The sequence below is a fragment of the Chanos chanos genome, chromosome 7 (assembly GCF_902362185.1).
Source record: "Chanos chanos chromosome 7, fChaCha1.1, whole genome shotgun sequence".
NCBI classification, from domain to species: Eukaryota; Metazoa; Chordata; class Actinopteri; order Gonorynchiformes; family Chanidae; genus Chanos; species Chanos chanos.
In genome coordinates, this window is record NC_044501.1 from 26,585,490 (window position 1) to 26,603,256 (window position 17,767).

At 40.3% G+C, this 17,767-nt stretch overlaps 1 protein-coding gene across 1 annotated transcript in view; it reads right to left on the reverse strand.

Annotated features, from left to right (window-relative positions):
• adam19a (ADAM metallopeptidase domain 19a) overlaps positions 1-17,767 on the reverse strand; it is a 119,679-nt gene that overhangs the window by 76,930 nt on the left and 24,982 nt on the right. Inside the window, exon 3 of the mRNA XM_030779120.1 lies at positions 10,565-10,644. Coding sequence (XP_030634980.1) covers positions 10,565-10,644 — 80 coding nt within the window. The remainder of the gene's footprint in view (positions 1-10,564; positions 10,645-17,767) is intronic.

The window sequence follows — 17,767 nt, forward strand, 5'->3', positions numbered from 1 at the left end:
ATATATACAATTCTTTATTTATTAATTACGCATTTATCCATTTATCAATTATACATGTGATTCATGTAGCTGAAATTCTTATGTGTGACGAACAAGGTTTTTTCAACAAAACACATCAAAGGCCTCTGAAGCCATGAAAGGGGACAAGCAAATTCTTCAAGACAAAGAGAGAAATCTACATTCAATTTCACATATTTTTCAGTTCCTGACTAATTCTGGGGAAAAAAATGAGTTGCATAACGACTGAAGTGAAAAAAGGAGAAGTGAGGGCCCGATGGACTTCTGAGGAACCAAAAAAAAAAAAAGAAAAGAAAAATGAAAGACAGAAAAAAGGCTTTTACTTGTCTTTTAGTCACATCCTCTTTAGCCCAAGGAAACAACACAGCAGCTGAGAGTTTGTGCAGCTTAACACAACATTCTAGTCTACCTCACAGCCTGATCCACTCTGAGCCCAGCAAATTAATCTAACAAATGGAATGCTCTCTCTCTCTCTCTCCCTCTCTCCGGCTCTGTTGTTTTGACATAAATATCCAATATTTGGGATACTGTTGCTGTTTGTCTTTTCATCAGCCATAAACACCAGAGGATGGTCTCTTGTTCTTATTACCAGTCTGTCCCTGTCTTTGCCTGTTTCTAGCACAGAGATGTGTAGAGCTGCCCTTTTTTATTTTTATTTTTTAGATCTCATGATATTTTGAAAACAGCTACCTTGAAATCACAAAAGGGTTCTAATGTACAATATCAGGATATGAAGTTTGATTGGTATTCAATAAGGTGTTGCAATCTTTCAAAAGTCTAACACATACAAAAGGGGAACTTGAGGCTTTTGTTTCACCGGGCAACGTAAAACTCACCTTTAGTTAAGCTATGAGTATACCTGCACGACAATAATAATATTCACCCATCATGGTGATTAATGACATCATTATCACAGCCATGAAAATGTGAAATAATATCACTCCGGTATGGTTTCAAACTGCTGCAACAAAGCAATCGATAATAAAAACCACACCTCAAAGTTATCTGGGAGTAGAAATGAATTTAATCTAATCTTAATTGCCGTTGTCAGCAAATATGATTTCAGTGTAAACCAAACCATACAGGGACACAGAGTTGTCTGACAGAGCTTCAGTGCTAAATGTACTACTATTCTGCATTGATTTGGCCAAGAATACGCTTTCTTTAAATGTACAACATCTCTAAAGTGAAACACAGACTAGGAGCTGATACTCTGTGACACACAGTGTATAGTCCTCCAGTGACTTATTAGCCTTCATTTCCAAATAAATGACACCTTCTCTTCTTTTTCTCATTCCCATAGCAAATCTCATAGGTCCACTGAGCTGAGGTAGGTAGTTTATGCCATTTGCTTTGGGCATTTTTTTAAATAAAACAATCACAGCTGCTGTATCAAAACCTAAGTGAATCATCAACTATGCCAGTTGTTCACTATTTTGCAAGTTAACAACAAAACATACTCTGCCTTAGGTTAAGTACTTTGAAGGTAAAATCTTTTTTATTATTCTGTACACAACTTTATATTCTATAGCCTAGCCTTGCTCTTTTGCCAACACTGGTTGTATCTGTGCTGTATTGTATCAGTGGTACTGTTGCCTTGGTAATCTTAGTTTTTGTGCAGATTTTTGGTGTATCTGTGAAGGCAATGTCAAATTTTACCCTGACCCCTCCCTACCGCTACCTTTAGCTGATCTCAGCAAACAAACAAACAAACAAACGCGCTTTAAATTTAAATTCAAATTTTGGTTCGATCCAGACCTACAAATGTGGCTGGGGAATTTTGAGCTATAAATGAAACAGCTGATTTGCAGAATCTGAGTCACGTACACGAAACCATCAGATCTCTTGATTCTTGATTCCTCTTGATCTAGTGACTGTATGGTAGAGCTCAGCCCCTAGCCCCACTCTACAGGAGGGAGCCCTGGTCTATCTCCTCCTTTTGGGAGAACATGGTTGAAACTAATTTTTTGTTTTATTTGTTTGTTTTCCTTGGCAAAGATTCAAGCTTTTGTTTTCATCCAGTGATAATTTATAAATAACGCCTATCGCACGGTCACTAGAACATGTTACGCTTTTTTTTTTTTCATCTCTCCTGAAGCTTGTGGACATGGCAGTGACTGTGGAAACCTGGAATGGAGTACACAGAATAATTGGCAATATCTTTATGTCCTAGTGCAATTTATTTTACCATTTCACACATTAGCATGTTCACACATCAAAAGCAGCTTTGAAATACTACAAAATATATGAAAAGTCCAAGGAAAAAAAGTGTTTCAATAATTGTTTATTAGCGTGACATGATTTTTCACACAACTCTCTTTACATAAGTTGTTTTTGTTTTGTTTTTTTTCCCCAGCAAAATAATCTGTTAAAGCAGGTTTTATGTCGAAATATACGCTTCAGTGTAACTCAAACCAAACTAGATCAAACCAGTTACTCACAGGCTCTAGCATACACACATTAAGTTGGACTTTATCTTGAAGGGTAATGTATGAATGATGGCAATTATATTTTTGACACTGAATACTTACTACAGTTACACATAGTGATTTTGGTAGCCTTAAATTTACAAGCTTCTACTAGGCAAAACAAATGAAAAAATATTTTCACCCCTTCTTGATTAATCTACTATTTATGCTGTTTTAGCTTGAAATCAGTATCAAATGTGTGTTTTTCCTACACTAAAAGGTCGTATATTCCAAAAGACCACCGCTATTCTTAATCGCTCTCGGCCCATTTCATTATAGAGATTAAAGGTTTTAAATTGGATTCAATTAAACTCTAATTGAAATTGGCATAGATTTAGTTCTTATACTAAAAAAGTGCTTTGAGTTTCAGTTACACATTTGGGTCACACAGCGAGGAGAAAAAAAAAACAAAAAAAAAAAAACTCAGTTTATCTTATAATACTGAAAAGGTGTTGATTACTGGGTCGACAGAATGGCTTACTCAGTTACTCAGTCTACACCTATATTACAGTGGTAAAAATGGTTCAGGCAAAATTGTGCTAAAAAATCCCCAAATCGGGTGATGGGTTCTTGGATTATACTGTTCATCCATGGGGAGGGGAGGGGCCCGCCCTTGCTCTCTATACCTTAATGAAAAGGACAGAAGAAGTAGTCTGTTCTTGAATTTTTTTTTTCTTTCACTTTGAATATTTAAGTGAGAAACCCGGCATACCATACTTGTTTCATTAATTCGTAAAGACTTTTTTCCCCCGCTGTCTTTATGAAAATAGATTACATTTTTGCCTTTTTTTTTTGCTTTCAATGAGCCCCATTTTCATGACAAGAATGTATTTTTAAATTGAAGTTTTCAATTTAGTGTAATTGGCATTCATTGGAAAACTGAATCCAAAATATGTAGAGCGTGGACATTCAGATAATGGAACAAGTTTTCAATGTCACAGCGAACAGATTGCATGGGCTTTGACTGCGCTGGGGCACACAGAGCAGGGAGAGTCCATTCAAAGCCTTGCTCAAGCTCAGAGCTGCTGGACTGTGGATGGAAGAGGCTCAAAACATTGTGATGAACTCAGGTAACCCTCAGTTAGCCCACTCAATAAATCTCATCAACAGATTACAAATGCCAAAGGTCAAAGTTACCATCTAAATGTAACGACAAAGAACTATGGTCCCGAGCCTTTATGTTGTGACGTTTTTGACAGATTCAAAGAGAGGGTGGAAAGGAAGGACAATGTAATGTATATTGCAGTGTTGGCAGTGGGGAACAGTGGCATGGGTGAAAGGCTCTTCTCAGCCATAGCACATTTGGTGATGTGTTATTAGAGCAGCACATTGTCACCATGTAATGTTGCCTTGTGGTTTAACACCACCTAGTTTCTCTCTAACTATACGTGTGTGAGTGTGAATGCCTGCATGTGTACGTGTGTGTGCGCGCGCGCACGTGTCCGTGTATGCGCCTCTGTGTGTGTGTGTCCATGTGCTCTATCTCCACATTCACCCTGCAGTATAGCATTAGGAGACTGATGGTTTGCCCTGCCCTGACATTTCCAAAGCTGTCTCAGACTTCTCATCTCACAGAACAGGGTGATGAGTCCAAAAGGGCAGTCATGTGTGGACGGATGGGAAAAGAGAAAGAGAGAGAGAGAGAAAGAGAGAAAGAAAGAGACAGAGAGAGAAGTATACTGTGTGTGTATGTGCGTATGTGGAGCAAAGTTTGTTTCAAATACTTGGATCTTTTCCAGTGTGATTATCGGTTTATGTGTTTGGTTTATTAATTCAGACAGTTTTCATTTGAACTTATTTCATTTCAAGTTAAATCAGTGGTGTCAGAGGACAAGTGCATACACTCAACAGTTGTCTTGACATATATGGACACAGGGACATCTCATATTCTTTTGAAAACTATAAGCAGATTAAAACCCAATTCAACAAAGGACGCTAAAATATACTTTGTAATTATTTGACAGAAACAAAATACCCTGAGGTTGAAAACTAAATGAAGTCCTGGCTTTAATTCCTGTTGCTATGTCCTTGGAACAAAATAATGTAATAATGTACATATTTCTTGAAGCTTTCTATTGGAATCGTACACAGGCTTGGAGGAATTATGATCCAGTCCTCCATGTAAACCTGTTTCAAATGAATGGTGTTGGATGGCTTTCTCCTGTGTTTCTCGTCTGCTTCTCCAAACAAAATTCCTACTCCTCCAGAGCTTTCTGACTGGATTCAGATTTGGGAGCTTTGTCTTAGCTGTTCCAAAAGTGTGCATCTCTAAAAAGTGAACAATATTCTTGTAAAGTTACTTGGATCTTAGTTCTTTTGTAAGATCAGACTCGGCTTTTTGACAAATGACCTTGCATTCTGCTCCAGCATACTTCACTACATCGTGGAGATTAGAGTTCACCCCAACAATAGCAAGCTGTCTACACCCCGAGACAGGAAAGCACCTCCACTCTCCACCCCAAACCATAATGTTTACACCACCATACTTCATATTTGGTGAGAGGTAAAGGAGATTGTGGTTTTCGCTATACGTCAAGCCCGATATCCAATTGCCAAATATCCAGAGCACATGTGTGAATGACCAGACGTTGGTCCACATGTCGTGTTCTACACCCAGGTGCTGTTCAGGAAGCTTCAGTTGGGCATTTCTAATCTTATCTGACAGCTCAAACCATCTTCCTTCCTAACCTCTCATGCACACCACATTCATGCAGTCTCTCTCTCTTTCTCTGACTCGCACGCTTTGACTGCAGACTGCAGGCTAAGACACCTGCAGATCTTTTGATGTTAGCTCTGACTTCTTAAAGACCTCCTTAACCTTTTCTTTTTTTTTTCTTTTTTTTTCTCGGAGAGAGTGCAGGCTAAATTCAGTGGAATGGAGAACGATCTGGATTTTTCTCCATTTTCTCCAGATGATCCGTCATATTGTGGAATAATTGACATGAAATTACTCTGAAATTGCACAGTAGCCTCTCTCAGACAGATGGACATGAATAATCTTTCTACTGAAGTCTTTGGAGAGCTCTACTGATCTTGGCTTGATGACACATCTGTGTGGTTAGCGCCCAATCTAGAACAAGATTCTGATTTTTATGTAAAATCGGGCCCTCCTCATTTTACGTACAGATGTTCTCTAATCATCTGCATCTGTTTTGGTTCAACCCATACAAAACGTAATCGTTTTACATGATGCTAAAGCCAGGGGTCTACTAACCTCTTTCTGTCAGGGTACACTGTGTTTCTGATGACTGGAAACGACCAAATAATGTCAAACGTGTCATTTGTACTGTTATTTGTTAAAACTGGGTCACTTAGTCCCATCAGCTGTATTGAAATGATGATCTATGCATCGTGTAAAGGAAAATCGCCCCTAAATACCCAAAGAATTACTGAGTGATGCAACTTTGCTCCAACGTTTACATGTGGGAGTCAAGGTTATTCAGTATTATCCTTTCATTCCCTCGTTCCCACAAAAGTCCTTCCAGTCAAACCCCTAATGTGAGTGGCTTAATTCCCCGGGTAGTTTGGCACTGCTCTCACAGTCATGAGAAGGAGATGTCAGTGGGCTTCCTGTGAAAGAGATGATGCCATTCAAATGGGAAAACGAGCCGGCATTCTAAGGAAGCTAGAGCTGTGACAGAAAAGGCACACAGTTTCTCACAGACTTAACATTAAGAGCAGTCCCTCAAACCACACCCACAAACTCAGTACTCTCTGGCGACCAATCACGTTTGGCAGTTCTTGTAAACTTAAAAGAGAACGTATTGCCCCATCTTTTTCTTATTTTTTTCTCTCTCATGTGGTTTTGTAGTATTTGCACGAATCACGTTAAAGTGTGCCGGTGTCAATGACCACGTCCCTAATTTCAAATGTGTCAGCATGCGGCCTCTAGTGCTGTTAGAAATGAGCTCTGTTCCTTAATGAATGTAGGAGTAACATGCTTTATAAAAACTTTCACTGTCCTAGTCTGAGCTAGACCTCATTTCACACCAGAACTTTCTGTAAATCAGCTCACCTCCCTTCACAGTTCCCCCATGTGTCAGCGATATATTAACTCTGAGAGAGTGTAAAAAATACCATACTCTCACCAGAGTAGAACCATACAGACTCTCTCAGACTTTATTTAACTTTATTTTTATGCTGTGGTGGACTGTACCCACTAGTAGTCTATCTCATTTGTCCATCTGAGGCAAAACGATCAGTTTCTTTTGTGTCTTGTCATTGTTTTGATGGTAGCTCTATATTTCATCCCAACCTACAGATTATCTGAGCTCTGTGTTTGTGCATGTGCCGTGGTAGTGCTGTTTGTTTGCTGGACAAACTCTTTCCAAGAGGACACTGTCCAACCGAAAATTAAATTAAATTAAGAATTACGACAGAAATGGCCTGCACATGAAAGAACATGTGGTAGTTAAAGAAAGCAAAAAGGACATTAAGAAAGAGAGAGAGAGAGAGGGAGAGAGAAGAGGGGGGGAGAGGGAGAGAGCATGCAGGGAATATTCTTCTTTTACTGAAAGCCGTCTTTAATTGCAAGCATCTCCCCATATTTGTACAGTGTGAATGACAGACACTATCACAAATACATGCTTTTCCCCCCTCTTTTTGTCTGTTTCCAGGAAAAGCAGTGCTTTTCTGTTTATGACTACAGACAGAGGCTTTCGTTCTCTTAAGAGGGTTTTTTTTATCATCATACATCTCTTCCTTCCAAGAACTCTGACAAAAAAAAATTTCTCTTCTGAGGTCAGAGATAGCATGAGAGAGTGAGAAACAGAGAGAGAGAAAGAGAGATAAAAAGAGAGAGAGAGAGAAAGAGAGAGAGAAACAGAGAAACAGAGAGAGAGAGAGAGAGAGAGAGAGAGAGAGAAAAAAACAGATCTAACATAAGCAGTCTATGTTGCCTGTTGCTTGCATGGCCTGGGACTCTGGGGATTGACATGTCGCTATAATGACATCATCTCACTGTGTCTGAGACGGCCTGGTCCCAAATTAAATTTAGAGCACTGACATGTACAGTAAAGACTGCTTTTTTCTGACCCCAGGACAACAACGTGTAACAGATACAGTCTGTGCTGCCAGGCAGGTTAAATCAGCCAAGAAAAGAAAGAATAGAACCTGTCCTTATTGTTAAAGGAAATGGTAACAAAATTTTCACTGCTGCAGTTCAATAGAAAGTGAGTGTGAAAGATGCACGTCAGTTTGTCTATCACCTTAGTGAAGAGCTTCAGTCAGCTTAACATGCAACTTATCAACAACAGGAGAGGGAGAGAGAGAAAGAGAGAGAGAGAGGTTTAGAAATAAAAAAAAAAAAACACTGAAAAAAAACTGCTTCCAGGAAGGCCCTGTCATCCTGTTTTCTCTCTGACTCTTTAACTCTTTCTCCAGATACAGGGGTGGGGTGAGCGTATGCTCTGTGTTTTCTGCTGCCACAGCAGTACAGGAGAGGTCCAATGGACAGGCACATGTGTTTGTTCGCCTTAAGGGGAAAAGAGAGAGAGAGAGATCTACAAGAAGAAGAAAGATGCAGAGAAAGATGTGAATGTATTTTTCTGAGCCTAACTAAGCTTGCTGATCCATCAGACACGTGACAGCACCCTCACCCCTAATCACTACCAATTACAGAAATGTATGAGAGAGACAGAGAGAGAGAGAGAAGAAAGGGACGGAAAAAGAGAATGACAGAGAAGGATGTGGACATATACAGGTATATCTTCATTCTCCTCTTTCGTTTCCAGGGCCGAGCTACTCTCTCTCTCTCTCTCTCTCTCTCTCTCTCTTTCTCTGATCACTGCCAATTACTATGTTCCGTACTGTACAGTGGCTCACGGCTGGGAAAATTCTCCCCATCTTGGATGAAGACAGTGAGTGGGTGAGTGTAAGGGGGGCTGACTTTCCCTCTTTCACTCTCTCTTTTCTATCACTGCCAGAGACAAGTGTAAAGAAAGAGAAAAATTTGTGACCCATAGTGACACTGCCGTGGTATAGCACACTGTCCTCTCTCTCTCTTTTGTTCTCATCTTCTACCTTCTCTGTCTTTGTCCATGGGGAGGTTGAGATAGCCCTTCCACTTGGATATTCATGCTTTCTGGACAGGCCTGACATGTTGGATCATACTGGTGTTTTTGTTTGTACACTGCATTTGTTTTGTTTTGAATAACACATGCATATCATTTACTTTTTTCTCCTTTTTTTATGTTGTGGAGTCTTTTTATATTGTGTGACATCATATGTATTCATATGATGCCACTCTGGAAGTCCCTATACTTTGATTCTCCGTCCCAACTCTTTTTCTCTACATTTCTCTCTCTCTCTCTCTCTCTCTCTCTCTCGTCATTCAGGCTAAAAGGACATCTGTTTAGGTGGCAGTGGAAGGCCTGGTGCTGACTCTGTGTGTCTCTCTGTGGGGAGGGGGGGGGGGGGGTTGCTGAGTGCAGGCTAGGGAGTGTAAAGTACAGTGTCCTAAAAGGCATTCTCAGGCTTACCTGCCTCCTCCATTTACCTCAAACACCCCCCCCCCCCCAAAAAAAATCCTTTACATGATACCTCAACTACTGCTGAGGGTGGAACAAAGGCTCTCTTCTTGGCTGATTTCTCTGTGTGTCCAGACAGGCAGACAGGTTCCTAATGACAGCGCATGCAAAGTGCAAAGGAGGGGTTCTCTGTTACCTCTATCAATGTGGTGATTTTCCAAAAAACACACACCAACTCTCAACAGATGGACTGAAAACGTGTCATTTCTTTATCTGTCTGATATTGGCTGTCATTTGCAGTCCTAAAGCGCCGTGCGTACCACATGCAGGCACTCACACACACACACACACACACACAAACACACACACACACTGCAGCAGGCCAGTGAACCGACACTTTAAGAGGACAGGTCCCAGGGTGCGTAAGTGAAAATGGCCAAAAAAAAAAGTGTGAATGAATAAGCATTTGTTCACAGTGCAGTTGAGTGTCACTTTTATCAAGCCTGCAAAACCCTTCACAAGAAGACTCACAATCCCGAAAAGATAAACCACAACCACAAGGCTATCTGAGTGACTGTTACACTACCTGTCACTCAGCTGCTTAAAAAGCCATCCCATTTTAAAAGTCTTAAAGCCAGTGATATCAACCTATTGTCTGTTATAAGTAGACTGTGAAGTCTAGCAGATGAGAAATTTGAGACTGTTTAATTGCATTTTTTCTAAGTGTATAGTTCTCAGTGGTTCTCCATTGCCTGGGCTTCTTTGTTTGTTTGTTTGTTTTTGAAAACAGCATTTAATACTTTTGTACAGCTTAAAGCTTTACACTACCATATAGCACTGTTTTACACTGAAGAATGTAAATTGTTGAGTCTTTTGGTATCTTGAACTGAGAAAAAAACTGAAGAAAAAGATTTTCAACACCCACTGGAACCTGAGGGGAGAGAGGATCTTGATTGTTGTTGTTATTTATTTCTTTTCCATGCATTCCTCCTCCGTCATTGATCTAGCATTGGATTATTGACTTACTGAGGGCGGGGCACATTTCCATTTTTTGTTGACTTGGGCACCCTCATTTACTTGCCTACAGATTTTGATATCAGATGTATTTTGCTATTGTCTCTCTCTCTCTCTCTCTCTCTCTCTCTCTCTCTCTCTCTCTTCAGTCTGCTTCTCGTGTTAATAGATCCCCTTTTGCCAATACTGACTAACTTTCAAAGCACTGAATCTAATAAACATGTCTTCACTGCTAGAATTTCTAAATGAATTTCTGCTCTGCAGTGGTGCTGACACTGGTGAGATGGGATTTTCTGATATAGTGGATTCACAGACCAGTAATTCCTGTCAATTGCTTCATCATTATGATACAGATGAATGGTGCAGAGTGGAATTACTCTCAGTTGACAAAAGACCAGCTCGGCTATTAATACCTTCTCCATATTTGATTTAGCTAAGGAAGGAAGGACACAAACAGGCAACCTCATGCCTACAATTCCCTTTCTCCTCCTGGAGGACAAACACGCGACCATCCATCCATCCATTTGTCCATCTGTCTGTCCATCCATCCATCCATCCATCCATTCATCTGTCCAACCATCCATCCATCCATCTGACCTGTAAGGACGATCCTGTCTCCCGTTTTGTCCTGCCGTGAGAGAGCCATTTTACTATCACCGTCAGCCCTCTGTCCTCCCCTGCAGAGACAAAGACAGAGTACGTATTCAGTGAGACAGTGTACGTATTCAGTGAGACAGTGTACGTATTCACTGAGACAGTGTACGTATTCAGTGAGACAGGGTATGTATTCAGTGAGACAGTGTGCGTATTCAGTGATACAGTGTGCGTATTCACTGAGACAGTGTGCATAGTCACTGAGACTTGTGGACATTTGCAGTGTAAAAGTAGCAATGTAATGCATTTCAAATGCTTTTACAATGGATTTGAAAATTCACACGTGTGACCAGGACAAGTGAGGAGATAAATATGCTGGGTCCCAGGCAGTGTTTCAGGGCCATTCATAGGGCTGTCAGCTTAAGGCATTACCTACTCTCCTCAGAACTACTCTCACGTCACATGTTTATTCAAGAAAAGAACAGTAAAGTGTGAACAAAAATATGTCCACAGTTTTGATGTGGTCATAGCATCTCATGGAACTTGTATGAAAGAAAGAAAACAAAAACAAGAGTTGCTTGTAAAAAAAAAACCAAAACAGTACATTATAAAAGTAATATTCACTCATCTAATTCTCAGTGCAGACTAGATCAAAGCTAAGCTAAACCATCTCTGAATTTCTTCCTTTACTGGAACCCAAAAAAAAAAAACCATAAAAAATTGCCCATGTTTGTTCTACTCTTTCGTAGTATCATGAAAGAGACAAATCAGTGAAATCATTTCTCTTGTTTCATCCAGAGAGGACGAATTCTGAGTCTGCAGGGCTTTGCTTAGGGTACTTCTCCAAATACATACCAAAGACAGTTGGAAATTCCCTATTAACCACCCACAATGCTACACTCATATCAGTTTACAATGCGGCATTTGAGGAGGAATTAAACGGCTTTAAACCAGCTCCTACTACCATAAACAGTCTTAACAAAGGATCCAGCAACTCACTGAGCACATGAGCATGGGAGCACTGTTTCAGTAAACAACAGCGTGATTCTACACGATCCCCTGAGAGTCAGGCTCTTCTCTGAGAAGGTATAGCCAAGAAAATAGAAGACTTCGTATTACCTAATTACAAATCGCTGTTAATGCGGATCACTGGGTGACTTTCAACGCGCGACATCACACCAAGCTTTATTCACCTCACTGATACATGTGAATGAAACAGTTCTTCTTCAATGAATACAAACTGTCCAGACAGTAGCTAGACTCCGTCCTGTTTTTAAAACCTCGATACAGAACTACTCTATGGTTAGTCTCCAGAGATCTGGAGCTCAAGACCAAATTAAGTCACACGTTGCGCATGCTTAAGCCCTTGACATTTACAATGAGTGACAAGCAAATTTTCTGTTTGGAAAGCAAAGTCTGAGGTCATGAAAATGTTGACTTGAGCCCAAAACCCAGGACCGAATCAACCCCTCTGACATATGCAACACAGCGATGGTCTCTATATGCTTTCTGTGAGTACGCATATGTCATAGCGTCTGAAAATGAAAATTACTGCGCTTCACAAGAATTTTAAGAATGTTACGTTGGGTGAATCATCTCCCTGTAAGGACTGCAGGCTGAGCGGTTTTGTCAGCGGAAAGAAGATTCGGCCTCCACAAGGCCAGCACCGGGTTGTAGGCAGAAAAACGAAGAAAATGACTCAGTAATGTCACTAATGGCAACATTAACTACCGTTTAGACAAAAGCAGCCGTTGTGAGGTTAATCCACGGCCTCTTTTTGAGCGGCTGACTTCATTTTGCCTTGTTTTATGGTTCCGCTGATTACTGTCAAACTCACTGTAACAGACCTGAAATCCACCAAGCCTGGTAATTTTCCACTCAATCTGCATCCGGTGCTCATTTTACATATTTGATAAGCGCTGTCCTTTTTCTGCCCATGACCTTTTCACAGCCTTGTCAAGGATTTTCAAAATTAATAAAATAAATAAATAAAACTCTGGACCAGGTCGAACAACACAACACCTGCACACCTGCACAGCTCCACTCAGTGCAGATCATTTCATCTCCCAAATGGATTACACAGAAACAAAACACCGCATATTCATTTTCAAGCACATCCATATTGTCAGTTTGTCTCTGGAATGGTATTTTTCCAGCCACAGTTCAAATTACTTCATCTTCATACTTATAATGTGGTATAAAAATTGATGTATGATTGTTGGCAAAAGCCATGCTACAGAAATGACATGCACACACACACACACATAAAGACAAAGAGAGAAAAAAGAAAACAGACCTTGAACAAATAGGTATATCAGACCGTACACATACAGACGATCACAAACACTCAGTCATGTTAACAAAGGGCCAGACAGGGATGATAATGCTTTTATTGTTTGTTTCTTACATTTTTTACATATGTTATATACAACCACAAAGACACAGACAGAGCCGTACACGCACATGCGCACACACACATACACAACACACACACCCAATCACACACACACACACACACACACACCCACACACACTATGCTCACTATGCTTGTGAGAGATAACCTGCCTACTCTAATTCATCACTTTGCTCAAACTGAATGATGCATGTGCACACACACACACACACACACACACACACACACATGCACCACAGACACCCACGCACACATACACGTCATTAGAAAAGCCTTCACCTCCTTTTTTACCATGCAGCAGTAAATTACCGAGGTAGATAATGTGTCTATCTCTGTCCCAGCTAACACACACAGAGACTCTCATTCTCTCTCTCTCTCTCTCTCTCTCTCTCTCTCTCTCACACACACACACACAGCATGCTATGGTAGATAACTGGTCCACCACTGTTTCCTCTGTAAACAGATGCCTGGAGCAATGTGTGAGCAAATTCTCCATTATCTGTTGAGGGGAAAGGCAGAGCAGGGTAGAAACGCTCTCTGCAGAACCAACCAAATGACAAGGGCTAAACAAACGGGGGAGGGTAGTGAGGAGGGAGCCTCCACGTTAGCCGAGAGAGAACAGCCATCGGTCACTGAGGGGCAGGTGATCTCAACCATACGACCCTGTGAAGGCACAGGCCAATCAAGACCAGCTCCACAGAACACCCAGAAACTTTACAACATCTGAGATATCTTTCATATTTCTGATTTATTACAGGAGCTAAGGCACTGGTGCTCAGTTTAACTCAGTGTCTTGCTACACCCTAGCTTGTTGAATGGCTTTTCGCTTAGAATACCAAGCTGTGAAATGGACACATATGCTAAATATCTTGCCATGCTGTGCTCTTTAGTGACATCACAAAGGGCAATTGTATTCTGATTGGAGCAGAAACCCTGGTGACTTCAGGCGTCAAGAGCATAGAGTGTAGCTAGAATGGTGTACCGTTGATGTTGATGAATGCAAAAAAAAATGTGACAAGAATCACAAATGTTACTAGAGCAACTTTCAAGGAATCAGTGTCCAATCCAGGGTTGTGGCAGCTGAAGAAGGGGGAAGCACAGGCATTTTGGCAGGCGACTGCTGCAGCCAGATCAGCTTTTATGGCTTTTGGAAACACTCCCCCCATTTCCCCGAAATTAACATCCAGCCCCTGAACCATACCCTTTGTACGCTGTGGAGATTCCTGGTTACCAGATGTTGTGCTGCACCATCTCCAATTAACCGCTGTGCTCTCAGGGTGAACCTTATAATTCTCTGTGTTTGATCCTCCTCTCATCCCAGGCTCTGGCACTGCATCACAACCCCCATCTCCTCAAGCCTCTCTATCGATTTCTCTAACCTCAATCTACCCGCCGCCTGGAAGATCCTAGTTACCTGCTCAGTTCATTACTGGTGACCAGTAGAGTTTGACCATTGCTGGATTCAAACCCAATCTGAGATTAAAAGCTTTAAAACCTTTTGTTTCACCACTCAAAGCATACACAGCACAGAGCAGGTGAGAGATGAAACAGGAGTGTGTGTCACATTAATATGGTATGATATGACAGCTAAAACAGAAAGTATATGACGAATCATTTGCACCGACATTCAGCAACGCTACTGTCAGCTGGAAGAAAAGCGTTTATAATCAGTACCGAAAAGCCAATGAGTTCCTTAGGCATGATGACCAAAGGGACACACATTATGTCTGTCACAGTACAGGCTTAATGAATCATTAATATGGACAAATCGACTCCATTAAATGTCTGATGCAAAACAAGGACAGCTGTTGACATCCAAGATTCCAAGATTAGGAAATACTTTATGCACCAAAATAAAAAATTAAAAATTAAAAAAGAAAAAGAAGAAATGTGAATAAATACATACATATTGAGCTCTGTAGCTCATTGTAATCATGTCATGCTCTGAGAGAGAGAAACAAACAGAAACAAAACAAAACAAGACAGATTCTTTTGTCCGTCAGGCCAGTCACTGTGACCGGATAATCCGCTGTCCCATGCACACACACACGCAGACATACACTCACACACACACAGACACACAAACGGACACCATCACTAGAAAGCCAGAGGGTTATGAGTCATTGAATATCCACTGCCTGTTCACTAAAACTCTGACCTTAAAGTTTCTGATCATCCAGGGACCTGAACAGGATGGCATGCAATTTTACAACATCCGTCACTCGGAGGTCACCGGTCATCAGCCCCACCTCTCAAAAAGGCTTCATTTTGAATGTAAATTGTCAACTACATTGACTGGTACTCAGAGAATCTCATAGAACTTGTTATACTCATGATAGATTCACTCATCAATAATTTACTAATTAATCATTATAAGAAATAACGAACCAATATTCCCCTATGCCTGTGGTTCTGAGAAATTGAATGAACTAATTCCACAGCATTTAGGAAAGAAGTGGAAAAAGGACTGTTTTCACTGTTGCTTGCACCACATCCTGCTCTTCCCCTCATGTGAAATGACTTATAATGGCCATTTTCAGTCCACAATTTTTTAATGCTCTAACTGTGCTCCCTAAAAATCTGGTCATTTCCTTCACAACCCAACAAAGTCAGGCCTCATGAGACTAAAAGCCAGAGAAGCAAAAGAGTCACTCTTCTCTCTCTCTCTCTCTCTCTCTTTCTCTCCACCTTGTGCAGTCACTTTTGATGGATGAGTCAACCTGCTAAGAGATACAGATGAGGGTTATCAGAAAGCTCTCTCCGGTCAAACTCCAGACACTCAGGGCTGTCACGAGCATGGATGCAGAAAAATAAAGATCATACTCTTTTCACAATGTCCATCTATGGACAGGACTTTATGAGACACAACTCAGACTGAAAAGAGCGATTGTATTGATCAATGAGGAGAGAGATAGTGGGCTACTGAAAGTCTTTCAAGGGCATCTCTCAATCACTCCTCCTGGCCAGTCCCCACCATTCCCTCCTACATTCCTTACCCTTTCACTTCTCTCTCTTCATCATGTTTATCCTCTACATTATGGCTCTTGGTTGGGTACTGCTGTGTCATTCCTTTCAGCATAACTTCATTTACACATAATAGCACTACAAATAGATAAAATAACAGCATAACAATAACGTGATATTTATAAATGCATATTATAAACCGTCCAGTACTAATACATACATACATACATACATACATACATGCATATATATATATATATATATATATATATGCATCAATTTTTTTTTTTTAAAGATTCTGACGGTTTCACGGTATATCACATTTTGGGGGGTGGGGGGGGGGGGGTTTGCATGACTGGGCCCTTACATAGGTTTGTAGTGGCCTGTTCTACTGTCAGGAGTACACATAATATAAAAACATTTTAATCTCATCATGTATATAAAAAACAGTAGGGTTTGCTTGAAAAATATATATGAAGGAAAATATATGAAGGAATCAGTATGCATGAAACGGTTGCAGAATGCAAACAGTTTTTATTGTGCAAACTGCAATGTAGTGAAAACAGAACTGAATAATTAATAAAAAAAAATAATAGATATACCAACAATTTTGCAAACAACATTGCTTCCTTTTTAAAACAAAATATTTTAAGATAGTTCTATAAACACTATAAACTGACCTAAAATACTCAAAGTGTTTAAGTATTCAATGAGATATTTCTCAAACGTTCTATTGCACAAGTAAGAAACAAGCTTAATATTAATTCACCATATGTTATCCGTCAAGCCAAGGTATTCAAGTATTAAAATGGCTGTTGATCAGTCATTTCCTTTTTTCTGCATTTAACAAACAAAACATTCCAAATTCTATTGTGCATTAATATTTTCTTTGAAGGTACAGTATTCAAGTATTCCAAAGGGTTGTATTGCTCAGCCAATACCAACATTCAGTATGCCGTTTGACGGTGTAATTTTGTAAACATACAATTATTAGTGTTACAAATTGTTTATGTGTCACAAATTGTTGTGTGGCATGGTATTATACCCTGTCGAAGAGAGTAAGTTGTGGGCAATTAATTAGGGATGGCTCATGATTTTTGAATTTTGGAATAGTCATTAATTATAAAAAAAAACGTATAGTTTATGCAGCTATCATCTTGTCTTAAAAAATATATTTTCCCTTGTTTTTACCGGTACCTGGTAGTAACACGTTACTTACCAACAAACCAACTAAAACAAATATCCCCGGCTGGCAAAATTTGCAAGGGCATAGGCATACTTGTGTGTGCTCGCAAAGTCTGTGCCATCAGACACGATGTTCCATAGCAGGACTTTTTGTTAACAGACTACGCTCCCCTCTTCTTCCCAACCACATGAACATGGAAAACTGGAGCTCCCAGAGGAAACCAACACAGACACAGGCAGAACATGCAAACTCCACTCAGAAAGCTCTCCGGCCGCCTGGCCAGGAATCGAACCTAAGACCTTCAACCTAATGAGATAATTAATATTCCGAGAGCACCTCCTCTCCTACCACCTAACACCTCTGACATGCCCTACTCGCACCTGCTGTGTTCTTCTCTAACCTACTCTCCTGCCTCTGTCTGGAAAGAAAACTCTCACCTATTAATTGCACTTTTAAACCTAAGCTCTTACTCACGGTTCTCTCACTATATTGGAGCTTAAATTGTTTCCCCACTTGTAAGTCGCTTTGGATAGAAGTGTCAGCTAAATAAATGTAACGTAATGTAATGTAATATAAATACAGCAGTGTTATAATATGATGGACAGACAATAAAAATTAAAATGAAAGCAGAATAAAATATTT